Source organism: Acipenser ruthenus, chromosome 53 (genome assembly GCF_902713425.1).
Source record: "Acipenser ruthenus chromosome 53, fAciRut3.2 maternal haplotype, whole genome shotgun sequence".
Classification (NCBI taxonomy): domain Eukaryota; kingdom Metazoa; phylum Chordata; class Actinopteri; order Acipenseriformes; family Acipenseridae; genus Acipenser; species Acipenser ruthenus.
In genome coordinates this window covers 180,550-207,348 of record NC_081241.1, presented here as the reverse complement: position 1 = coordinate 207,348, position 26,799 = coordinate 180,550, and the positions used below count along the sequence as shown (strand labels likewise).

The following is a 26,799-nucleotide window of genomic DNA, read 5'->3' as shown; positions in this document are numbered from 1 at the left end:
TGAGCTGAGTCTCAAGCCCAGGATTAGAGTCCAGATCTCTCTGTGCTTTACAATGCTTCCCTATGCTTTACCAGACCTCTCTGTGCTTTACAATGCTTCCCTATGCTTTACCACACCTCTCTGTGCTTTACAATGCTTCCCTATGCTTTACTAGACCTCTTTCTCTCTCATTCCCCTCTTTCTTTCTCATTCTCATTTGAAAAACCATGTTAATGAGTATTAAGAAATAAGAAAAAGTCAGTCTATCACGTTAATTTTTTTTATTAAATCACATTACTAAAATCTGAAATATTAAACATTTTATGGAAATCAAAAAACAAAAACACACACACAATAAAGCAAACTTAAGCTCACTTTTTTAAAAACTGTTACAGCACTGAGTATTGGATGCCATTTTTAAAAATATAACTAAAACATAACAATTCTTAAAAAATAAATTAAATACAGTTATTTCGTATGAAATCCATTCGTAACTAAAAAGAAATAATTCACCTTGTTTCGCTCTGCAGGTGGCGCCGTTTTACCCCCTAACTTTCATCCAAAGTTGTGTCAGATTGAACATTCCCTTCACCCGAGGAGTGGAGAGGACAGACAGGGAGTTCAATACAAAGGGTTTCTTACAACACAAAACAGTCTAGTTCAGCTGGCAGATTGTTACAGGGGAATCATACCAATGAAGCCAAAGCCCAGGATAGAGCGGCTCAGTGAATGTGGTTTGGAATCTGTGCAGGAGGGTCATTGTGTCAGAGACACCATAAAAGGACACCGTGCCGGCATTAAAGTCCAGATACACTCCTATTCTGGGGGAGCGGGGGGCAGTTATTGCAGTTTCATTGTTATTGTGCCGGGCAGTGTAACTGGAACCAGAGCAGAACAAACTCCAGGACTTGTCATTGAATCCAAGGCGACAAGAACCATACCCTCCTTTCCTGCTGATTCTTTTATATGTGACTCCTAAAGAAGCCCATCCCCCACTCCACTCAATCTCCCAGTAACAGCGAGTCCCAGACAAACCCTCTCTGCAAAGCACTTGTTCCCAGTAGTCAAATCTCTCTGGGTGATGAGAATATATCTGGGTCTCTCTCCTGCATGTCACCTTTCTGTTCCCTTCAGACAGACAGAGGTTTCTATACGCTGTGTTGGGGTCCAGTGTGAGCTGACAGGAATCTGATTGAAGAGAAGAGGACGGGTAGAGGAGAGACGGTTAGAAAAGTCAAATCACTGAGAAAATCAACAGTCATTGCCTGCTGCATCCTCACATCCTGTTTATGGAAGGTGTGTGTGTTGTTTTAATTATTTTTTTTAATACATTTTGACAACTTTTTAAAACTTTTAAATTGCATTTTCTGCCTCAAGATGGCTTCCCGCGGACCGGCATGGACCCCTCAGAACTACATTTCCCATCATCCTCCTGCTCAGAAGTAATTCCATCTCAATCACATATGTGAGCAGGAGGATGATGGGAAATGTAGTTCTGAGAGGCCCATGCAGTTACATGTGAAGCCATCTATAAGTATAAAAAAGTGGTCAAAATGTAAAAAAAATAAAAATAATTAAAACAATACACACACCTCACGTAAACAGCAGTAGCAACACATGGGAACATGTAACAGAATAAAATACAAAGGACCTTATGAACCCTTTAAACCCTCTTGCTGTTTGATTTTTTGTTCATTATAATTCCTCAATCTTATCAAACTTCTTCAATTGGAACCAATCAAATGCAGCTCTGCATACAATTACAGTTCACTTAATGTTCCTACAGGGTATGTGTTGCCATTTTACCCACTCAGACCCCTTGCTTACTAAATATCTTCAATAGAATATCATCCACTCTTCAAATATCTGTCTAATATTTTAATGAGCAATCCATCCCACAAGTGCAGTGATACTGCAATATACATTTACTACCAGCACAGGATGACTGGGAGGGATAGCTGTTCATTTTACCCCACAACTGGTTTCACATGCATTGTACATGTATTAAAAGATGGGATGATTATCTATTCAGGGATACCAAGATATTTAGGGAGAGAAAGGTCTGAGTGGAAAAACAGGCAACAAATGCCCCTCCCCCAGTCATTCTGCATGTATTCATCTGAACCAATACTTGTTGGAGAGGAGTGTAGATTAATGGCTTCACAATTACTAATAAATAATAATAATTCCTGCCCTCAAGCTCCACCCCTCCCTGTTCTGTAGTGTTAGCTCTTCTCACAATGGAGTGACACATCTTTCAATCAAATGTTTCAGTGAAAACAGACTTACATTTTAAAAACTCAGCTCTGTTCCTTGGCTCTGGAGCCTGCAGACTGTAAACTGCAACTTCATTCACTGGGCAGAAAAAAAGAGAGAGAAATAGAATTGAAACATACAACAGTCACTGTCTGCGCCATCCTCAAATCACTCCCTCCTCCCTGCTTCATCAGTCCCTGCTCCCTACTCCATCCACCCTGCTCCCTCCACCCTCCCCCCTCCACCCTGCTCCCACCTTCATCCTCCCTTCTTCCTATTCCCTGCTCCCTGCTCTCACCTGCATCCTCTCTGCTCCCTATTCCCTGCTCCCTCTTCCATGCTGCATCCTCCCTCCTCCCACCTGCATCCTCCCTGCTCCCTCCTCCATCCTCCCTGCTCCCTCCTCCATTCTGCTCCCTCCTCCATCCTCCCTGCTCCCCCCTCCATTCTCCCTGCTCCCTCCTGCCTGCTCCCTCCTCCCTATTCCCTCCTCCCTCCTCTATCCTCCCTGCTCCCTCCTCCATCCTGCCTTCTCCATCCTGCTTGCTCCCTCCGCCATCGTCCCTGCTCTCCCTCCATTCTCCCTGCTCCTTCCTGACTGCTCCCTCCTCCCCCTCCCTGTTCCCTCCTCCCTGCTCCCTCCATCCTGTCTGCTCCCTCCTCCATCCTACCTGCTCCCTCCTCTATCCTCCCTGCTCCTTCCTGCTCCCTGCTCCCTCCTCCATCCTACCTGCTCCCTCCTCCATCCTCCCTGCTCCCTCCTCCATCCTACCTGCTCCCTCCTCCATCCTCCCTGCTCTCTCCTCCCTTCTCCACAAGTGATCAGACGTTGTTTTTTTTTGCTGTTTTGGGGCGATCAGGAAACGTTAGCTTATTATCAGAAGAGTTTCTTTTTTTAATTTTTTATTTATTTTTTTAAAGTGGTTGATACCCATTTCGTGCTTGAAAGGGAACGTGCTGTTTTTAAGTTCAAAGTGTTCTCTTTGGTTGCAGTCGCGTATCACTCCTAGTACAGACCACAGCAATTGCGGTTTTCTCTGTACTGTCTCACACAATGCAAACGTTATTTTAAACTGTGTTCACCTTATCAAAGTTATTGCTATTTTAAATACAATACTTTATGGAGTTCAGCAGAGATTATAAAGATATTGCATGGGGCAGTGTGTGTGTGTGTGTGCATGCGTATGTGTGTGATAGGCAGGGTGTGTGTGTGAGTGAGTGTGTGTGATACGTGAGCATGTAATGCCTGGATACCCCCCTCGGTGTGCATTACATTCTCATATCACACACCACCCCATGCTGTATTCTATAGATATTGTACAGCTCCTTTCTGTCCTTCCATTTCTACATAAACTCTGAAATTAAAACGCATTCAGTTCAATTAGATATTATTACTTAACACAGTAAACACACTATAAAACTACTAACATGTTTGCGAAAAATAGCCCAGCTGCTTAGTACTGTGTGATGTGAAGTACTAATTGGCCAGGTTATTATCATCAAGTATCCTAAGTTAATGCTGCCATGTATTCCCCAGTGTGGGGGGAGTAAGCCTGTCATATCTGATCCTGTAAGATACGATCCCCTCTATTAATACAGAGCCTGTCATATCTGATCCTGTAAGATACGATCCCCTCTATTAATACAGAGCCTGTCATATCTGATCCTGTAAGATACGATCCCCTCTATTAATACAGAGCCTGTCATATCTGATCCTGTAAGATATGATCCCCTCTATTAATACAGAACCTGTCATATCTGATCCTGTAAGATACGATCCCCTCTATTAATACAGAGCCTGTCATATCTGATCCTGTAAGATACGATCCCCTCTATTAATACAGAGCCTGTCATATCTGATCCTGTAAGATACGATGCCCTCTATTAATACAGAGCCTGTCATATCTGATCCTGTAAGATACAATCCCCTCTATCAATACAGACGTGAAGGACTGCTGTGCTGTAAGTATTTAATCTTGGGTTGTCTGTCGGGGCTGTACTATAAAATAACATTTGCTTACTAAGGTGGGTGTTCATTAGTTTGTATTAGAAGGTGGATTGAGGTTGCAGTCTCTTCGGGGGTGTCCTGTACATAGCCAGAGTTGCGTGTTTCTTTGTGTTTAATATACAGGCAATGCACAACCAGGGTTGAGGCAATTCCTTTTTAAAAGCAATTCCTTCAAAGGAATTGGAATTAATATTTTAGAGACATTATAATAATTGTTGTGATTGTTTAACATCTTTCATCTGAAGTTGATTTAATTGACTAACAAACAGGAGTGAATTCAATGTAATGTGTTGCCACTGTGAGAATCTCATTTTAACAGAATACTGCTAATTACAATTGTGATCAATGATGTGTTGGAATTGATTAAAAGGGAATGGGAACTGATTTTAAAAAGTTATTGAGATTGAAAAAAAGGAATTGACCTGAACCCTGTTCACAAATGACGAGCTTCACACGAGGCTGAAGATAGGAAATGGAAAATGGAAAATGAAGGATCACACCTAATTTAACCCGTCACAATTCACACAATTCACCTGCTCCCTCCTCCCTTCTCTATGCTCCCTAGTCCCCGCTCCCTTCTCTAGGAACTCTCCTCCCTGCTCCCTCCTGTATGCTCCCTCCTCCCTCCTACCTTCTTCCTCTATGCTCACACCTCAATCTTCTTTGCTCCCTCGTCCCGGTTCCCTCATCCCTCTATACTCCCTCCTCCCTTCTTCCTCTATGCTCCCACCTCAATCTTCTTTGCTCCCTCCTCCCTGTTCCCTCATCCCTCTATACCCTCTCCTCCCTCTTACCTTCTTCCTCTATGCTCCCACCTCAATCTTCTTTGCTCCCTCATCCCTGTTCCCTCATCCCGCTATACTCCCTGCTCCCTCCTCCCTTCTTCCTCTATGCTCACACCTCAACCTTCTTTGCTCCCTCCTCCCTGCTCCCTCCTCTATGCTCCATCTTCCCTATTCCCTCCTCCCTCTTCTCTGACCTCCTCTATGCTCCCTCCTTCCAGCTCTAAGCTCCCTCCTCTATTCTCCCTGCTCTCTCCCTCCTCTTTGCTCCCTCCTCTATGCTCCCTGCTATTTTATACACAAGTATATTTAGACAGTGATGTTTAAGGCTGATAATCAATAGATTTGATCTATAATTCTTACTTGAGATTGATTTCTGACTTTGGATAAGTTTCCTCTTTATTTTTCTGTCTTTAATAAACTGCTGCTGCTATTAATTAAACCCTCTTGCTGTTTAATTGTTTTTGTTCATTATAATTCCTCGATCTTATCAAACTTCAGTTGGAACTAATCAAATGCAGCTCTGCATACAATTACAGTTCACTTAATGTTCCTACAGGGTATGTGTTGCCATTTTACCCACTCAGACCCCTTGCTTACTAAATATCTTCGTTCCTCTCAATCACATATTTTGCCCAACAGTACGGTGTCCATATTAGGACACCCTTGCGCATCAAACATACAGCAGTCATTGTCTACTCCATCCTCACATCACTCCATGCTCCCTCCTTTCTTCTCCCTGCTCCCTCCTTCATTAGTCCCTGCTCTGTCATCCCTGCTCCCTCCTTATGCACACTCCTCCCTGCTCCCTCCTCCCTGTTCCCTACCTGCTCCTGCTCCCACCTCCATCCTCCCTAATCCTTGCTCCCTCCTCCTTCATGCTCCTTGCTCACTCCTCCATGCTCTCTCCTCTCTGCTCCCTTCTTCATTTACCCTCCTCCCTGCTCATTCCTCCCTGCTGCAATATTCATATAGCCAACAATCTGCAAGAGCTTTTTATTAATGTCTTGCACATCCTGTCCCTCCTCAAGCCATGGTCTATTTGAGAAATCTCTACCAAAGGAATCTATTTCACACCAACCTGTTTTTGTTATTAATTCCCCCTTGCAGAAGTCCTCAATATGGTCTTTAAGTTCAGATACAGCTTTCCTCACAGCCTCAAAAGAGATGTCTGTATTGACAGTAACGCTGGGTAAGTCTCCAGCTTCAGGAGGGGCACAGAGAGACTGGAAATTCTACAACAGGAAAGTGGAGAAAAGGAGTTTTCAGTGAAACAGAATGGGGTCCAAAACATTCCTGGGGAAAAGCAAGGATTCATTCAATTGGAGAGGTCTGTCTGAAACCGTCCCAGTTATGGACTTGAGATTTTCTAACAAGCAGTGATGTTACCTGTAGAAAATGGATGTGATCCTCTGTCTCTGAAAGCTGTTTCAGCTCAATGTTTCTCCTCCTTAGCTCAGCAATCTCCTGCTCCAGTTTCTTCATGCGTCCTTCAGCCTGATTCACTGCAGCCTTCTCGTTAGCTCCAATCAGCTCAATAACCTCAGTGTGGATCTTCTCAATGGATCGGATCAGCTCAGTAAAGATCTTCTCACTTTCCTTTATTTCTATGCATGCAGATCTCTGAGTGAAAGAACACAGTAGAGGAGACATGGTTAGAATTGATATCAAAAACACATCAGGCATAGACAGTAAACTTCTGTAGATGTGTTCCAGTCCATCTGTTAATAATAATAATAATAAAATAATAATAATAATAATAATAATAATAATAATAACCCCCTCTTGTCAATACCCACTTTCAGTGACTTCACAGCCTGTTTCAGTTCCTCAATTTCTTTCAGTCTCTCCTGGATTCTCTGTCGTATTTCTGTCTGTGTCTCTCCCAGCTGCTTCTGTGTAGAAACACAGTGACACAGTGACATTTCTGATGGGGCATTCAGTGATATCCTGTCACACCCATCACAGACCTTTTTAAATATGCTATTGAAACTGACAGAATCATTTTATTTCAAATATATTTTCTATTTTCTTGTCCCCTTACCTCTTTACAATGTGTGCAATAATTCTGAGTCAAATATATTTTTTACTTCAGTTCTAGTTGCAATCCATAGACATCTGTAGCACAGGCTAGATCAGACAACATGTGTGTATAGTAGTAAGATACAACACCATCTAGTGCACAGCAGCAAGCAATACAAAAAGACATTTGATCCACTGTAGCTGTCCACTAGATGGTACTGTTTCATACTAGTAACAGTGAATGATGGCTGATCTAGCATGTGTTACATGTTTGTTTTGTCAAGCACCTAGGAAACTGAAGCAGCTTTCTCTTTAATGGATATTTAGGCCTTCTGATTTTCAGTTTTTAATCGATAAACACAGATAAAACAGCACTGAAACAAAACAATGAAATCAGTGTATACCCAATAAACACCAGAAATAAACACTGGACATGGTTTCTCAATTCACGTTGACTTCATCCCTTTCCATGTGAAAAAATACAATAAAATAACCTAAAACAAAAAAAAAAAAAACATTTCTCATAGCAGTCAGGCAATGAACCTCCTTCCTGACTTGAATCTATCATTGATTCATTCTGAATACTTTAAACTGAGTGGCAGCACATTCCTGCATTTCTATTGGAGGATTGCACACGCTTGTGAGATTTAAAACGAGATTACAATTAGAAATGGAGGGTTGTTCTTGCTCGTGGGATTTAAAGCTATATTACAGTTCAATAGGGAGGATTCACACACTCGTGGAATTTAAAACAGAATTGCAAATTGTGAAGAAATGTAAAAAAGACCTAAAAACACAGAAACCCCGAGTTCATTTTAAAATATCAATAAATCATTTAATATAAATGATATAGACATCACAATAAGTGTGTTCCCCTGTATATTTCCATGTTGACAAAATACGTTAATTGTCATTAAACTCGGGTGTCCTGTAATATACATACAGTGCTTTGCGAAAGTATTCGGCCCCCTTGAACTTTGCGACCTTTTGCCACATTTCAGGCTTCAAACATAAAGATATGAAACTGTAATTTTTTGTGAAGAATCAACAACAAGTGGGACACAATCATGAAGTGGAACGAAATTTATTGGATATTTCAAACTTTTTTAACAAATAAAAAACTGAAAAATTGGGCGTGCAAAATTATTCAGCCCCCTTAAGTTAATACTTTGTAGCGCCACCTTTTGCTGCGATTACAGCTGTAAGTCGCTTGGGGTATGTCTCTATCAGTTTTGCACATCGAGAGACTGAAATTTTTGCCCATTCCTCCTTGCAAAACAGCTCGAGCTCAGTGAGGTTGGATGGAGAGCATTTGTGAACAGCAGTTTTCAGTTCTTTCCACAGATTCTCGATTGGATTCAGGTCTGGACTTTGACTTGGCCATTCTAACACCTGGATATGTTTATTTGTGAACCATTCCATTGTAGATTTTGCTTTATGTTTTGGATCATTGTCTTGTTGGAAGACAAATCTCCGTCCCAGTCTCAGGTCTTTTGCAGACTCCATCAGGTTTTCTTCCAGAATGGTCCTGTATTTGGCTCCATCCATCTTCCCATCAATTTTAACCATCTTCCCTGTCCCTGCTGAAGAAAAGCAGGCCCAAACCATGATGCTGCCACCACCATGTTTGACAGTGGGGATGGTGTGTTCAGGGTGATGAGCTGTGTTGCTTTTACGCCAAACATAACGTTTTGCATTGTTGCCAAAAAGTTCGATTTTGGTTTCATCTGACCAGAGCACCTTCTTCCACATGTTTGGTGTGTCTCCCAGGTGGCTTGTGGCAAACTGTAAACGACACTTTTTATGGATATCTTTAAGAAATGGCTTTCTTCTTGCCACTCTTCCATAAAGGCCAGATTTGTGCAGTATACGACTGATTGTTGTCCTATGGACAGAGTCTCCCACCTCAGCTGTAGATCTCTGCAGTTCATCCAGAGTGATCATGGGCCTCTTGGCTGCATCTCTGATCAGTCTTCTCCTTGTATGAGCTGAAAGTTTAGAGGGACGGCCAGGTCTTGGTAGATTTGCAGTGGTCTGATACTCCTTCCATTTCAATATTATCGCTTGCACAGTGCTCCTTGGGATGTTTAAAGCTTGGGAAATCTTTTTGTATCCAAATCCGGCTTTAAACTTCTCCACAACAGTATCTCGGACCTGCCTGGTGTGTTCCTTGTTCTTCATGATGCTCTCTGCGCTTTAAACGGACCTCTGAGACTATCACAGTGCAGGTGCATTTATACGGAGACTTGATTACACACAGGTGGATTCTATTTATCATCATTAGTCATTTAGGTCAACATTGGATCATTCAGAGATCCTCACTGAACTTCTGGAGAGAGTTTGCTGCACTAAAAGTAAAGGGGCTGAATAATTTTGCACGCCCAATTTTTCAGTTTTTTATTTGTTAAAAAAGTTTGAAATATCCAATAAATTTCGTTCCACTTCATGATTGTGTCCCACTTGTTGTTGATTCTTCACAAAAAATTACAGTTTCATATCTTTATGTTTGAAGCCTGAAATGTGGCAAAAGGTCGCAAAGTTCAAGGGGGCCGAATACTTTCGCAAGGCACTGTATGTGTGGATAAAAGTGCCTGGGGTCTATAAAAAAATAAAACACGTTTATGGTGACTTGTTTCTCTTACTGTATGACAGGGATTTATGTTTTTCTACATTTCACCTCAGAGTGTTGGGAACTACAAATTAAAAGTGAAATGGTGCTTTCATCTGATTTACTTTTGCTGCGCCAATACCATGAAAACACGTAAACTATTATTATTATTTATTTCTTAGCAGACGCCCTTATCCAGGGCGACTTACAATTGTTACAAGATATCACATTATTTTTACATACAATTACCCATTTATACAGTTGGGTTTTTACTGGAGCAATATAGGTAAAGTACCTTGCTCAAGGGTACAACAGCAGTGTCCTCGACCGGGGATTGAACCCACGACCCTCCAGTCAAGAGCCCAGAGCCCTAACCACTACTCCACACTGCTGCCCACACTGCCGTGCTGTAGAGAGAGTCACTGGCAGTTCTCTCTGTAACTTCACGTTCCTCTCAATTAATCTTGGTCATATTTTTGTTTTTTGAATTAGGTGCTTGGCTTTGCTGGGAATGTCATTTTTAAACAGTTTAACTAATTAAACTATAATATCTTAAACAATGAAACTGATCTATGATTTTATTAAGTCACAAGATACATATTAAAAACACTAGGGATATAAATCATGCTAATTTTACACTACAAATTCCAATGCACCACAAAACAGCTGAACAAATCCTTCTTACCCTGTGAGGCAGGGCTGAGGTCCTGCACGTGTAAACAGTGTGTTTTTGTTTGATTGTAAATAATGTTTTTGCTAATCAAGTGTGTGCTAGATATGGCAGGGCATATTCAAATCCAGGATTTTAATCCCACCCAAGTCTAGAGAGGAGGTGTCAGGGAGACTGTTCCTGGAGCAGGACCTCCTTTCTTGTTTGGTCAACTTTTATTTTCTAGTTGTTTTCGAGCAGTGTTTTGTTTTGAATGTTTTGTGTTTTTGTATCATAGAAAACCTCCTGTGTCTCTCCTGTCAATCAGCCACACCCATAACAACACCCCTGTTACACCCTGAAATACATGTTAGGACATCATAGTTTAGAAAGAGCAATTAAAAAACTAGGGCTCTTTAAATAGCTCTTAATATACAATTAAAATCTGATCTGATGAGAAACAGTATAACCTAGTAAACAGACATGTTAAATATCCCTGGGAATTCTTATCTTCTAGGATAGCTACAAGGAAATGGTTCAAACCCTTACCTGTTTCCCAGTCCTTTCTTTCTCAGCTGAGACTGTATCATGACTCTTGTGTTCCTCGTCTGCACACAACCAGCAAATACACGTCTGATCGGTTCTACAGAAGACCTCACATAATCGTTGGTGTTCATCACAAAGCTTCTGCTCCAGATCTCCAATTGCATTGATCAGCTTGTGCCTCTTTAATGGAGTAACCTCACTGTGTGGCTTGACGTGTGTTTCACAGTAAGAGGCCAGGCACGTCAAACAGGATTTCACAGCTTTGAACTTTCTCCCAGTGCAGAAATCACACGGCACATCTCCAGGTCCAGCATAACTTTGAGCAGGTGGAGGATTGAGTCCTGTCTTCTTTAATTTCTCCACAACTTCAGCCAGCATGGTGTTTCTGCCCAGAACAGGCCTTGGGGTAAAGGTCTCTCTGCACTGGGGGCAGCTGTAGACACCTGTATGATCAGTCTGATCCCAGCAGTTCTTAATACACCCCATACAGTAACTGTGTCCACATGGAATGGCGACTGGGTCCTTCAATAGATCCAGACATACTGGACAGCTGAACCGATCCTCTGACCATACTTTTGAAGCCATCTTGCTGCAGTGAGACAGAGAGACTGACAATTTCACAAGAAATGAAACTTCACTGTGCTGATTTCCTGGAGTTGTGTTAAGCTCTAAGAGGCGGGGTTTGGGACTGAGGCCAGGTTTAGACAAGCAGGCTGAGCAGAGACTGCTGAATCAGTGTGAAAGGGGCGGAGAGGAGAGAGTTGTGATTTGACTGGAGTTTGAGAATGGCATTGTCACAGTAACCCTTCTATAGCTACAGTATGTATTTGACTGCACTAGACCTTCACTTCTGTGTGGGTCTGAATCCTCAGAAGTTCACAAGGGAAGTGAGTTTGGTGGAGTTCAAACTTCGTGGGCATTAATTCACATCTCAAAGTCCATTAGTCCTCAACCACAAACTTGTCTCTGAGCACCAACTGCTTTCTTCCCTCCAGTTCAGGGCAAGCTTGAGGCACAGAGTCTGAACTTCTCACCCCTAAGAGAACGTGAAGGGTGGTCCCTCCAGTCCAGGGGAGGCTGTATATTATGAGAACTAGACATGTTCTAGTGTTATCAGACAGGGTGTGTACGTTACTGACATACTCATTTATTACAGTGCTGATTTCATGAGTTAAAGCCATTTTATACAAAACAGACACTCAAACAAAGCTTACAATCAAGGGACCTACTTTTCAAATCTGTGCACTATTTGTTTTATTCATTTCAGACAATGTCTTCCCTCTCATCAGCAGAACATCCTTCTCTCAAGTCCCTTCTTGTTTTGCTGTTGCTCGTTTTGTTTTCCACACTTCTTTATTTCCACTCTCTTTGACTCAGGTGAAGCCCATTGATCCTGCAGCCCCCACACTGGTTTCCTCTCCCCGTTCACTTCCTTCCTTCCTGTGTTACAGGTAATAGGACCCCACCTCCTGACCCCCTTCATCAAACATTTCAAAGAGATTTCATTTCAATCAGCCATGCTGCTGTGTTTTCATGAACAGATACAATTGCTCATTTTGAAAACTCTCCTGATAGATAGATATTAATGAACACTCATGGGCACCACACTGAGGTTAAAGGTTTAAACGTCATCATGTTCTTTACATTTCTTACCTGATGAGGATTTTCTATGTCTGTTTCTGATTAGATTTTATTCACCATGCTTACTAACTATTCCAGCAAACACTGCTTCTGAAAAGACTCCTGGAGGCTGATTGTGGGGAAGCGTATGACTGTTGCACGGGCTGCAGTGCACAATGCTTACCCTGTGGACTTCAGTGCCCAGCGCACCACCAATATGCTTCCCCACCTTGTATCCACACAATCAGCCTGGACAAGAGTTTTCAGAGGCAATTCTTGCTGGAATAGTTAGTAAGCATTTCAAATAAAGATCTAAGCAAAAATCTAATTGAATCATTCAGGATATTAAAGATCAGAAATGTAATATTAAGAATATATAGATGATATAAACAATAGCTTAATTTAAATGACCTATTTTGAATGATATTTATTTAAGAAAAAACTTTTACATGCAGTTATTGCTGATCAAATTTAAAAGCAATAAATTGTCAAACTGACAAATTGAAAATTACATTTCTTATATAAACATGAATACAACCTTATTTATTCATTTTAAATAAGTTTATTTATGAATTTTCATTGTGAAAGAAAAATAAATAGCAATCTGACAATCTTTAGCTTGTATTTGAAGACGGTGCTATTATCTTTTCAGACGCACCAATATATTTAGAAAGCGAGGGATCTGAGTGGGTAAAATGGACAGAAATGCCTCCACTTCAGTTCTCAATTGTTTTTGGAGGGGAGGGGAGTTTTCTTCTTCAACAAGGAGAACAAGTGGAATAACAAGAACAAGCTTGTTTCCATGTTTAGACTGTCCATTTCTCCTGATTTATCACAGTATTAACAATGGGTTTGACTGCTGTGTTAGAGTGTCTAGTTCTGTACAGGAATATAAGAAGGATGGAACTCCAGCCATTGGAATAGTTGTGTCAATACCCTCGATTCACCATGAAGTGTGATCCTGGGCTGGAATCACAATATGTGCTTCTGCTGTTTCTGTTGAGATGATACAGAGACAGGGATGGGTTTCACAAGAAACGAAACTTCCCTGTGTTTCTGAATTCCAGGAGTTATATAAAGCTCTAAGAGGCGGGGTTTGGACTGAGGCCAGGTTTCGATAAACAGGTTGAGCAGAAACTGAGACGTTTGTTAGCGTTTATCATTCACTGAGATCTCTTGTGCTCTGCGCACATATGAAAACATCACTTGTTGAGAAAGTGTTCTCTTTATACAAGCCCCTTCTTATTAAAATATTGTCTCTGTGTTTCAGCCACTAGAGCAGAATCTCGTCCAGGGAATTCTGTGGCTCTTCTCTCCAGTTTATAAGAGTCCTATCGAGGAGCAGTGCAGTGATGTTAATACAATACTAAGAGAAATGGGGTAGATATCACATTTAAAGTGCTGGCCTCGTGATTTTAAAACATGTTCTTCTGCCTGTATCCCAATTTAACACAGCATGCTATACATGTAGATTCAATAGCAGCATTTCAAAGCAATGCAATCTTTCTCCCAGCTTTTCTAGTCCTTTTAAAAGGACTGTACAGTAGCTTCCCCTGCAATGCATATTGTAGTCGACTCAAGTAGCAGGCAATAGCAGCGAATGTTGAATTCCCTCACATTTGTAGTGAGAAACAGAAACTCCAGACAAAGAAAGAGCCAGTGAGAAAAGCAGCCCTGCATTTAGTTTCTTTTCACCCCTTCCGACCCCCAGCGAATTACACAATAAAATACACAACACACACCAAACTAGGTAATAGGTCACACTTATTAGAGATGTCTCATATGTTGTTAATGGAAAAATATGATTTTGATAATAAAAAAGCTCTCCACAACTCTCCCCCTCTCCTTATGTCTCTATCCCAGCCCTTACCTCTCCTCCTCCCTCTACACTCTCTTCCTGTTCCTTCTCTCTCCCCTCAGGATCACGCGCTCCACATACCTGTGTCTTATTCTATGCATGTGGAGGACCACTTCCCAGAGACAGCACTACAATGAGAGGGCAGAAAGTGGGCTTTCTAACAGATACATGTCTGTGCTGTAGAGTTATGGGGGTGATTCAGTCCCACGGTGGTCCTACACCCTATTGACAGTGGTATGGCAGGTGTTACTAATATTTTGTACCAATCATACACATCAAATCAAATTTTATTTATATAGTGCCTTTCATACGAGAGTATCTCAAAGCACCGTACAATACAAAGCAAAGAAAATCACAATGAAATTCATGGGAATCCCAAGGCGTGACAACAATGAGACCATTCAATTAAAAACAGACTAATTTGTGTTATGTGTATGTATGTTGCGTGCGTGTGTTAATGTTGGTGTATAGTCATTGGTACACGGGATATAAACGGGTCTGTGTTTCACGTATATTTAAAGTGTAGATTTGTATTTAGGCACGAGGAGAGCACAAATCACTTCACGTGCTGGTTAAATGTAATATGTGAGCACGGGGTTGCACAGAATTAATTCACGTGCTGGGATTCAAGTGAATAATTAATTAGTAATTGAATCCCAGCACAATAGTATATATAGACGCACATTTCTTGCACTCAGGGTTAGGTGTTCGGGAGTGGAGAACGGGTGTGGAGAAGGAGAGTTAAAAAGCGAAAAGATCGTAAAAATAATAGTTAAAGTGTTTTCACTCACCGTGTTTGTTTGTCTCTCCGTGCACCGTTTGTTTAGTGTTAGTCCGTTTTGTTTGTCTATTTATTTTGGCGCAAGTGCCGTGTCCCGTGTTTTGTGCTGTTTTCAACCCTTTTATTTGTTAATAAACGCTGAGTGCAGCCATTGCACTCAGCTCATCATCAACCACTGTCTCTGTGTATTCCTTTTCTGGTCTGACGCCACCCACTCTGGCCGTCTTTGTGACACGTGGTGTCATCGTGGGATAATAGCGCCTCCAAGCGTCAGACCAGGAGAGGGGGTTTTGTGAAAAAAAAAAAAATAAATAAAAAAATAAAGCGAGGATGGGAAGAAAGAGCTGCAGGAAGCAGCAGAAGCAGCAGCAACAACAACAACAGCTGCAGCCCTCATCCTGCATGCCGGGCTGGGAGGAGGACAGCCACAACGGGGCAGTAGCCACCCCTCTACCCCCACTGCCACCGGGTTCCCCACCGTCCCGGGAAATATGGGACTGGCTGGTGCACCCCGAGGGGAACTTCGCCAGTGACCTCCCCATGGTTATTCACGCACTGCAGATGCGAGATGGGAAACGATGGGAGGACTGGGAGCAACAGCACAACCCGGCATCCGTTCGTGACCTCACCATTGTGGTGCTGGGTTACCTAGCTGCAGACATGGGAGGGATGCCTTCCAGTGAGCAAGAGGGAGAGGAGCAGTCGCTGCCCTCTCCAGTACCTGAGCGGGAGGAGCCTGAGCGTCCACAGCCCGAGTGGGAGGAGCCTGAGCGTCCACAGCCCGAGTGGGAGGAGCCTGAGCGTCCACAGCCCGAGTGGGAGGAGCCTGAGCGTCCACAGCCCGAGTGGGAGGAGCCTGAGCGTCCACAGCCCGAGTGGGAGGAGCCTGAGCGTCCACAGCCCGAGTGGGAGGAGCCTGAGCGTCCACAGCCCGAGTGGGAGGAGCCTGAGCGTCCACAGCCCGAGTGGGAGGAGCCTGAGCGTCCTACGCCTGAGTGGGAGGAACCCGAACGTCCTACGCCTGAGTGGGGGGAACCCGAGTGTCCACAGCCCAAAAGGGAGGAGTCGGGGCGTCCACAGCCCAAAAGGGAGGAGGTCGAGGATGATGGCTGGGAGGTTTTTTTAAAGAACCTCGCAGCAGAGTTATGCCCTGGCTGTGGGGCTTATGGGCACACGTTAGCCATATGCCCCACCCAGTATGAAGAGGAGGAACCAGCGCCCAGACGGGGGGACCGCGAGCGTCCAGCGCCCAGACGGGGGGACTGCGAGCGTCCAGCGCCCAGACGGGGGGACCGCGGGAATCCGAAGCCTGAGAGGCAGCTGTTCCCACCTTCACCAGCAGAGCAAGAATGCCTGCTGGTTTCCCCATCACAACCAGCAGAGGTAGAATGCCTGCTGGTTTCCCCAGCACAACCAGCAGAGGAAGAATGCCTGCTGGTTTCCCCAGCCCAACCAGCAGAGGTAGAATGCCTGCTGGTTTCCCCAGCACAACCAGCAGAGGAAGAATGCCTGCTGGTTTCCCCAGCCCAACCAGCAGAGGAAGAATGCCTGCTGGTTTCCCCAGCACAACCAGCAGAGGAAGAATGCCTGCTGGTTTCCCCAGCACAACCAGCAGAGGAAGAATGCCTGCTGGTTTCCCCAGCACAACCAGCAGAGGAAGAATGCCTGCTGGTTTCCCCTTCAGAAGCAGAGCCGCACCAGTCCGCTGCAAGAGAGGCAGAGCAGCACCAGTCCCCTGAAAAAGGGGGAGACTACACGCTGCTCCCACCTCCATCGGCAGGAGACTACACGCTGCTCCCACCTTCACCGGCAGGAGCAGAGCAGCCGGAGCTGCCTCTGCCACTTCCAGGAGCAGAGGAGCAGGAGCTGCCTCTGCCTCCGCCCCCTACATCGGCAGGAGCAGAGGAGCCGGAGCTGCCTCTGCCTCCGCCACCTACACCGGCAGGAGCAAAGGAGCAGGAGCTGCCTCTGCCACTTCCAGGAGCAGAGGAGAAGGAGCTGCCTCTGCCACTTCCAGGAGCAGAGGAGCTGCCTCTGCCTCTGCCACTGCCAGAAGCAGAACAGCAGGAGCTGTCTCTGCTTCCCATACCTCCGCAGGGAGTACGGTGGCCGGAGCCCCAGAAAGGGGAGCTGTCGGCCACGAAGAAGGGGGAGGAGGTCTGGAGACCACCAACCCCAGCAGCAGTTTCGCTGCCGGAGATTGTGGGGGAGGTCAGGAGACCTGCTCCCACTGCAGCAGTTTCGCTGCCGGAGATCGTGGGGGAGGTCCGGAGACCTGCTCCCACTGCAGCAGTTTCGCTGCCGGAGATCGTGGGGGAGGTCCGGAGACCTGCTCCCACTGCAGCAGTTTCGCTGCCGGAGATCGTGGGGGAGGTCCGGAGACCTGCTCCCACTGCAGCTTCTTCGCTGCCGGCAGTACTGTGGTCGGAGCCCCACCAAAGGGAGCTACCGACTACAAAGAAGGGGGACGAGGTCTGGAGACCACTTTCCCCAGCAGCAGTTTCGCTGCAGGAGTTCTTGTGGCCGGAGCCCCACAGGAGGGAGCTGCCGGCTACGAAGAAGGGGGAGGTCGGGGGACCACCTGCCACCGCAGCTTTTTCGCTGCAGGACGGGACCAACAGGCTGTCAGCCGTGCCACTACCGGCAGGGGTGCTGACAGCATGGCCAGCCATGGGCCCACTGAAGCCTCCCTTCCCAGCCCGAGACTTTGTCCTGGACTGCTGGATTTTTAAGGGGGGAGGTGGCCGTTGAGGCCATGTGTGCTGCGCACAAGGGGGGGTATATGTGGCAAAGCGCCCCGCCCCTGTGTGCATTTGTGTTATGTGTATGTATGTTGCGTGCGTGTGTTAATGTTGGTGTATAGTCATTGGTACACGGGATATAAACGGGTCTGTGTTTCACGTATATTTAAAGTGTAGATTTGTATTTAGGCACGAGGAGAGCACAAATCACTTCACGTGCTGGTTAAATGTAATATGTGAGCACGGGGTTGCACAGAATTAATTCACGTGCTGGGATTCAAGTGAATAATTAATTAGTAATTGAATCCCAGCACAATAGTATATATAGACGCACATTTCTTGCACTCAGGGTTAGGTGTTCGGGAGTGGAGAACGGGTGTGGAGAAGGAGAGTTAAAAAGCGAAAAGATCGTAAAAATAATAGTTAAAGTGTTTTCACTCACCGTGTTTGTTTGTCTCTCCGTGCACCGTTTGTTTAGTGTTAGTCCGTTTTGTTTGTCTATTTATTTTGGCGCAAGTGCCGTGTCCCGTGTTTTGTGCTGTTTTCAACCCTTTTATTTGTTAATAAACGCTGAGTGCAGCCATTGCACTCAGCTCATCATCAACCACTGTCTCTGTGTATTCCTTTTCTGGTCTGACGCCACCCACTCTGGCCGTCTTTGTGACACTATTCCAGCAAGAATTGCCTCTGAAAACTCTTATCCAGGCTGATTGTGTTTAAACGAGGTGGGGAAGCATATTGGTGGTGCGCTGGGCACTGAAGCCCACAGGGTAAGCATTGTGCACTGCAGCTCGTGCAACAGTCATACGCTTCCCCACAATCAGCCTCCAGGAGTCTTTTCAGAAGCAATGTTTTGCTGGAATAGTTAGTAAGCATGGTGAATAAAATCAAATCAGAAACAGACATAGAAAATCCTCATCAGGTAAGAAATGTAAAGAACATGATGCCGTTTAAACATTTAACCTCAGTGTGGTCCCCATGAGTGTTCATTAATATCTATCTATCAGGAGTTTTCTAAATGACAGATTGTATCTGTTCATGAAAACACAGCAGCTTGGCTGATTGAAATGAAATCTGTTTGAAATGTTTGATGAAGGGGGTCAGGAGGTGGGGTCCTATTACCTGTAACACAGGAAGGAAGGAAGTGAACGGGGAGAGGAAACCAGTGTGGGGGCTGCAGGATCAATGGGCTTCACCTGAGTCAAAGAGAGTGGAAATAAAGAAGTGTGGAAAACAAAACGAGCAACAGCAAAACAAGAAGGGACCTGAGAGAATGATGTTCTGCTGATGAGAGGGAAGACATTGTCTGAAATGAATAAAACAAATAGTGCACAGATTTGAAAAGTAGGTCCCTTGATTGTAAGCTTTGTTTGAGTGTCTGTTCTGTATAAAATGGTTTTAACTCATGAAATCAGCCCTGTAATAAATGAGTATGTCAGTAACATACACACCGTGTCTGATAACACTAGAACATGTCTAGTTCTCATAATATACAGCCTCCCCTGGACTGGAGTGACCGCTCTTCATGTTCTCTTAGGGGGGTGAGCAGTTCAGACTCTGTGCCTCAAGCTTGCCCTGAACTGGAGGGAAGAAAGCAGTTGGTGGTCAGAGACAAGTTTGTGGTTGAGGACTAATGGACTTTGAGATGTGGATTAATGCCCACGAAGATCGAACTCCACCAAACACTTCCCTTGTGATCTTCTGAGGATTCAGACCCACACAGAAGTGAATATCTAGTGCAGTCAAATACATACTGTAGCTATAGAAGGGTTACTGTGACAATGCCATTCTCAAACTCCAGTCCCACTCACAACTCTCTCCTCTCCGCCCCTCTCACACTGATTCAGCAGTTTCTGCTCCTCCTGCTTGTCTAAACCTGGCCTCAGTCCAAAACCCCGCCTCTCAGAGCTGTACACAATTCCAGGAAATCAGCACAGTGAAGTTTCTGTTGTGAAATCGTCAGTCTCTCGGTCTCACTGCAGCAACAATGGCTTCAAACTTGTGGTCAGAGGATCAGTTTAGCTGTTCAGTGTGTCTGGAGCTATTGAAGGACCCAGTCGCTATTCCATGTGGACACAGTTACTGTATGGGGTGTATTAAGAACTGCTGGGATCAGACTGATCATACAGGTGTCTACAGCTGCCCCCAGTGCAGAGAGACCTTTACCCCGAGGCCTGTTCTGGGCAGAAACACCATGCTGGCTGAAGTTGTGGAGAAATTAAAGAAGACAGGACTCAATCCTCCTCCTGCTCAAAGTTATGCTGGACCTGGAGATGTGCCATGTGATTTCTGCACTGGGAGAAAGTTCAAAGCTGTGAAATCCTGTTTGACGTGCCTGGCCTCTTACTGTGAAACACACGTCAAGACACACTATGAGGGGGCTGCTTTCAAGAGGCACAAGCTGATCAATGCAATTGGAGATCTGGAGCAGAAGCTTTGTGCTGAACACCAGAAGGTTTTGGAGGTCTTCTGCAGAACCGATCAGACGTGTATTTGCTGGTTGTGTACAGACGAGGATCACAAGAGCCATGATACAGTCTCAGCTGAGAAAGAAAGGACTGGGAAACAGGTAAGGGTTTGAACTATTTTCTTGTAGCTATCCTAGAAGATAAGAATTCCCAGGGATATTTAACATGTCTGTTTACTAGGTTATACAGTTTCACATCAGATCAGATTTTAATTGTATATTAAGAGCTATTTAAAGAGCCCTAGTTTTTTAATTGATCTTTCTAAACTATGATGTACTACAATGTATTTCAAGGTGTAACAGGGGTGTTGTTATGGGTGTGGCTATCACTGATTGACAGGAAAGACACAGGAGGTTTTCTATGATATAAAAAACACATAACATTTAAAAACTAAACACTGCTTGAAAACAACTAGAAAATAAAAGTTGACCAAACAAGAAAGGAGGTCCCGCTCCAGGAACAGTCTCCCTGACACCTCCTCTCTAGACTTGGGTGGGATTAAAATCCTGGATTTGAATATGCCCTGCCATATCTAGCACAAACTTGATCATCAAAAACATTATTTACAATTAAATAAAAACACACTATTTACACGTGCAGGACCTCAGCCCTGCCTCACAGGGTAAGAAGGATTTGTTCAACTGTTTTGTGGTGCATTGGAATTTGTAGTGTAAAATTAGCATGATTTATATTCCTAGTGTTTTTTTTATATATGTCTTGCAACTTAATAAAATCATAGATCAGTTTCATTGTTTAAGATATTATAGTTTATTTAGTTAAACTTTTTAAAAATGACATTCCCAGAAAAGTGAAGCACCTAATTTAAAAAAAGCAGAAAAGACCAAGATTAATATGATATACAATATACAAGATTAATATGATATGGAGTAGTGGTTAGGGCTCTGAACTCTTGACCGGAGGGTCGTGGGTTCAGTCCCAGGTGGGGACACTGCTGCTGTACCCTTGAGCAAGGTACTTTACCTAGATTGCTCCAGTAAAAACCCAACTGTATAAATGGATAATTGTATGTAAAAAATAAAGTGATTTTTTGTAACAATTGTAATTCACCCTGCATAAGGGCATCTCCTATGATATAAATTAATAATATACAAGATTAATATGATATACAAAATACAATATTTACATGATATACAATATAAATCGGGCAGAAAAAATAACTTAATTTGGTGCGTTAAAACACATTTTTACATGATTAAAACAGATATGTTTAAGTTAGTTTAAAACGAACTGTAATAACCTATTTAGGAATTTGTTTGTTAAAATCTACAATTTCTTTCGCTCACCCTACTGGTCCCCTCTTTCCTTTGCTTTCTTCCACAGCGAAGTCCTTCTGCTCACGGGCTCATTCTTCTGGGGATTTTTAATTCAGCTATCACATTTAAACATGGATTAAAATGAGTGGTGCAATTTCATTATATTTAATCTTTTAAACGTTTAACCTTGGATTAATTTTAAACAAGGATTACATATAAATCCTGGTTTAAAGTTTTGTGCAACATGATTCAAATATAATCCTTGATTTAATCTGGGTTAGTGGTTAATCCACGCTGGTGCATTCGACCCTTAGGGTATCTGTGTGCATAATGTGTGTATTGTTACACAGAGAATTGTGATGGTCTGGAACCAACTCCCCAGTAATGTTGTTGAAGCTGACACCCTGGGATCCTTCAAGAAGCTGCTTGATGAGATTCTGGGATCAATAAGCTACTAACAACCAAACGAGAAAGATGGGCTGAATGGTGTCCTCTCGTTTGTAAACTTTCTTATGTTCTTATGTTCTTATGTTAATCTAACTTCATATAAAGGGGGGAGAGGTGTGAAAACACAGCCTGCTCTGAAATAGTCTGTATTGAGTGTGACAGGATATCACTCAATGCCCTGTCAGAAATATCACTGTGTCACTGTGTTTCTACACAGAAGCAGCTGGGAGAGACACAGACAGAAATACAACAGAGAATCCAGGAGAGACTGAAAGAAGTGGAGGAGCTGAAACAGGCTGTGGAGTCACTGAAAGTGGGTATTGAAAAGAGGGGGTTATTATTATTATTATTATTATTATTATTATTATTATTATTATTATTATTATTATTAACAGATGGACTGGAACACATCTACAGAAGTTTACTGTCTATGCCTGATGTGTTTTTGATATCAATTCTAACCATGTCTCCTCTACTGTGTTCTTTCACTCAGAGATCTGCATGCATAGAAATAAAGGAAAGTGAGAAGATCTTTACTGAGCTGATCCGATCCATTGAGAAGATCCGCACTGAGGTTATTGAGCTGATTGGATCTAACGAGAAGGCTGCAGTGAATCAGGCTGAAGGACGCATGAAGAAACTGGAGCAGGAGATTGCTGAGCTAAGGAGGAGAAACGCTGAGCTGAAACAGCTTTCAGAGACAGAGGATCACATCCATTTTCTACAGGTAACATCACTGCTTGTTAGAAAATCTCAAGTCCAATTGAATGAATCCTTGCTTTTACACAGGAATGTTTTGGACCCCATTCTGTTTCATTGAAAACTCCTTTTCTCCACTTTCCTGTTGTAGAATTTCCAGTCTCTCTGTGCCCCTCCTGAAGCTGGAGACTTACCCAGCGTTACTGTCAATACAGACATCTCTTTTGTGGCTGTGAGGAAAGCTGTATGTGAACTTAAAGACTATATTGAGGACTTCTGCAAGGGGGAATTAGTCAAAATAACCACAACAGGTTGGTGTGAAATAGATTCCTTTGTCAGAGATTTCTCAAATAGACCATGGCTTGAGGAGGGGCAGGACTTGCAAGACATTAATAAAGACCTCTTGCAGATTGCTGGCTATATAAATAATGTAGTATTGAGAAGGGAGGAGGGAGCAGAGAGGAGGAAGGAGTGAGGAGGCAGCATGGAGGAGGGAGCAGGGAGGGCAGAGCATGGAGCATTGGAGAGGGAGCATGGACGGAGAAGAGAGCTTTAAGCAGGGAGCATGGAGGAGAGGGTGTTAGAGAGAGGAGGGAGCATGAAGGAGAGATCAGGGAGGAGACAGGAAGGAGGCAACAGGGATGAGGAAGCAGAGAGAAGGCAGCATGAAGACTGGAAGTGACAGCAGGGAGGAGGGAGCATGAAAGAGTGAGCAAGGAGGAGGGAGCACATAAGTGGGAGGAGGCAACATGGAGCAGGGAGAAGGGAGCAGGGAGTGATGAAGCAGACTGGAGGGAGAACGGTGCATGCAGGAGGGAGCAGGGAGGTGGTAGGAGGGAGCAGGGAGGATGGAACAGGGACTGATGAAGCAGATAAGAGGGAGTGATGTGAGGATGGAGCAGACAATGACTGTTGTATGATTGAGGCACAAGGGTGTCCTAATATGGACACCGTACTGTTGGGCAAAGATATGTGATGGAGAGGAAGGAACCCAAGACTCCAGTGCAGTGGCAGACGTGTTCACATTGACTTTGGCTGCTGCTCCGATACAGAAGGAATACATATTCATTGTAATTATGAACATCTTTAAGTATGGATTTTTACATCCTGAAATTCCGTGAATAAGCCTTGTTTCTTTTCAGATTGCTGTTTGGAGTCTTGTGTGTGTTGTGTATTAATCCACATGTTTCAATTCTATTTCTCTCTTTTTTTCTGCCCAGTGAATGAAGTTGCAGTTTACAGTCTGCAGGCTCCAGAGCCAAGGAACAGAGCTGAGTTTTTAAAATGTAAGTCAGTTTGCACTGAAACATTTGATTGAAAGATGTGTCACTCCATTGTGAGAAGAGCTAACACTACAGAACAGGGAGGGGTGGAGCTTGAGGGCAGCAATTATTATTATTTATTAGTAATTGTGAAGCCATTAATCTACACTCCTCTCCAACAAGTATTGGTTCAGATGAATACATGCAGAATGACTGGGGGAGGGGCATTTGTTGCCTGTTTTTCCACTCAGACCTTTCTCTCCCTAAATATCTTGGTATCCCTGAATAGATAATCATCCCATCTTTTAATACATGTACAATGCATGTGAAACCAGTTGTGGGGTAAAATGATCAGTTATCCCTCCCAGTCATCCTGTGCTGGTAGTAAATGTATATTGCAGTATCACTGCACTTGTGGGATGGATTGCTCATTAAAATATTAGACAGATATTTGATGATATTCTATTGAAGATATTTAGTAAGCAAGGGGTCTGAGTGGGGAAAATGGCAACACATACCCTGTAGGAACATTAAGTGAACTGTAATTGTATGCAGAGCTGCATTTGATTGGTTCCAATTGAAGAAGTTTGATAAGATCGAGGAATTATAATAAACAAAACAATCAAGAGGGTTTAAAGATAGCTTCACATGTACCCGCATAAGACTCTCAGAACTACATTTCCCATCATCCTCCTGCTCACATATGTAATTGAGATGGAATTACCAGTGAGCAGGAGGATGATGGGAAATGTAGTTCTGAGAGGTCCATGCCAGTCCGCGGGAAGCCATCTTGAGGCAGGGAATGCAATTTAAAAGTTTAAAAAAGTGGTCAAAATGTATTAAAAAAAATAATTAAAACAACACACACATAAACAGGATGTGAGGATGCAGCAGACAATGACTGTTGATTTTCTCAGTGATTTGACTTTTCTAACCGTCTCTCCTCTACCCGTCCTCTTCTCTTCAATCAGATTCCTGTCAGCTCACACTGGACCCCAACACAGCGCATAGAGAGCTCTGTCTGTCTGAAGGGAACAGAAAGGTGACACTGAGGGGAGAGACCCAGAGATATCCTGATCACTCAGAGAGATTTGATTACTATCCCCAAGTGCTTTGCAGAGAGGGTTTGTCTGGGACTCGCTGTTACTGGGAGATTGAGTGGAGTTGGGTAGGGGCTTCTATAGGAGTCACATATAAAGGAATCAGCAGGAAAGGAGGGGATCATTCCTGTATCCTTGGATTCAATGACAAATCCTGGAGTTTGCTCTGCTCTGTTTCCAGTTACACTGCCCGGCACAATAACAATGAAACTACAATAACTGCCCCCCGCTCCCCCAGAATAGGAGTGTATCTGGACTTTAATGCCGGCACGCTGTCCTTTTATGGCGTCTCTGGCACAATGACCCTCCTGCACAGATTCCAAACCACATTCACTGAGCCGCTCTATCCTGGGTTTAGGCTTCATTATTATGATTCGTCTGTAACAATCTGCCAGCTGAACTAGACTGTTTTGTGTTGTAAGAAACCCTTTGTATTGAACTCCCTGTCTGTCCTCTCCACTCCTCGGGTGAAGGGAATGTTCAATCTGACACAACTTTGGATGAAAGTTAGGGGGTAAAACGACGCCACCTGCAGAGCAAAGCAAGGTGAATTATTTGTTTTTAGCAACGAATGGATTTCATACAAAATAACTGTATTTAATTTCTTTTTTAAGAATTGTTATGTTTTATATATATTTTAGAAAATGGCATCCAATAGTCAGTGCTGTAACAGTTTTAAAAAAGTGAACTTAAGTTTGCTTTATTGTGTGTGTGTTTTTGTTTTTTGATTTCCATAAAATGTTTAATATTTCAGATTTTAGTAATATGATTTAATAAAAAAAAATTAACGTGATAGACTGAATTTTTCTCATTTCTTAATACTCATTAACATGGTTTTTCAAATGAGAATGAGAAAGAAAGAGGGGAATGAGAGAGAAAGAGGTCTGGTAAAGCATAGGGAAGCATTGTAAAGCACATAGAGGGCTGGTAAAGCATTGGGAAGTATTGTAAAGCACAGAGAGGTCTGGTAAAGTATAGGGAAGCATTGTAAAGCACACAGAGGTCTGGTGAAGCATAGGGAAGCATTGTAAAGCACAGAGAGGTCTGGTAAAGTATAGGGAAGCATTGTAAAGCACAGGGAGGTCTGGTAAAGCATAGGGAAGCATTGTAAACCACAGAGAGGTCTGGACTCTAACCCTGGGCTTGAGACTCAGCTCAGTGATTTGGATTCCTGAACAGCTTCTTAGTAAAGGTATTATTCAGCATGCCGCCGCACCGTGAACTAATAAGAAAAGACTTTCAGTACCTGGCAGGCTCTTGTGACATATCAGGAGGGTCATTCTCTTTACTCCTTCTTCTTCTCCTTGGAGTCGGGTCCATGCCTCTCTCTACTGAATCACTCGTTCCTCAGTTAGCTGGGTTTCTCCTCTGCAACACAATTGAAACAAGTCCGTTGTTAAAGAGTACAGCGCTTCAAATGTCATTTTTCTTTCTCTTTCTTTAGAGCGGCCCCTTATCTTTTCATGCTGTTTGAAATCATCCCGAGTGCTTCTTGTTATCACATTTACTCAAATGCTGGGTTCGTTTTTGGAAACGTCTGTGTTGCTAATTGAGTGCCACGGGAGCATTGTATTTTAAACAATTTTGTATCAATTAAGATTATTTTTCATTTTGAGTTATTCATTTTGAACTTTAAATATACAGTTTAATACTAACTGTTACAACAGCACCTAATAGGAAAAACAAAAATGATGATCTT

At 43.4% G+C, this 26,799-nt stretch overlaps 2 protein-coding genes across 2 annotated transcripts; one reads left to right on the top strand and one right to left on the bottom strand.

The window, feature by feature from the left end:
• Window positions 1-245: 245 nt before the first annotated feature.
• On the bottom strand, window positions 246-11,495 carry LOC117965736 (tripartite motif-containing protein 16-like). The gene is made up of 6 exons (XM_059016521.1): window positions 10,854-11,495; window positions 6,825-6,920; window positions 6,415-6,648; window positions 6,107-6,260; window positions 2,269-2,334; window positions 246-1,167 (listed from the first exon to the last, which is right to left on the bottom strand). Exons 1-6 carry the CDS (start codon window positions 11,433-11,435, stop codon window positions 635-637), a joined length of 1,665 nt encoding a protein of 554 aa, XP_058872504.1. The 5' UTR covers window positions 11,436-11,495; the 3' UTR covers window positions 246-634.
• An 8,274-nt stretch (window positions 11,496-19,769) lies between these two features.
• Window positions 19,770-25,886, top strand: LOC131723141 (tripartite motif-containing protein 16-like). The gene is made up of 6 exons (XM_059016601.1): window positions 19,770-20,419; window positions 22,257-22,352; window positions 22,533-22,766; window positions 22,890-23,049; window positions 23,959-24,024; window positions 24,972-25,886. The coding sequence occupies exons 1-6, from the start codon at window positions 19,838-19,840 to the stop codon at window positions 25,502-25,504; spliced, it is 1,671 nt and encodes a 556-aa protein (XP_058872584.1). The 5' UTR covers window positions 19,770-19,837; the 3' UTR covers window positions 25,505-25,886.
• The last annotated feature ends 913 nt before the right edge of the window (window positions 25,887-26,799 follow it).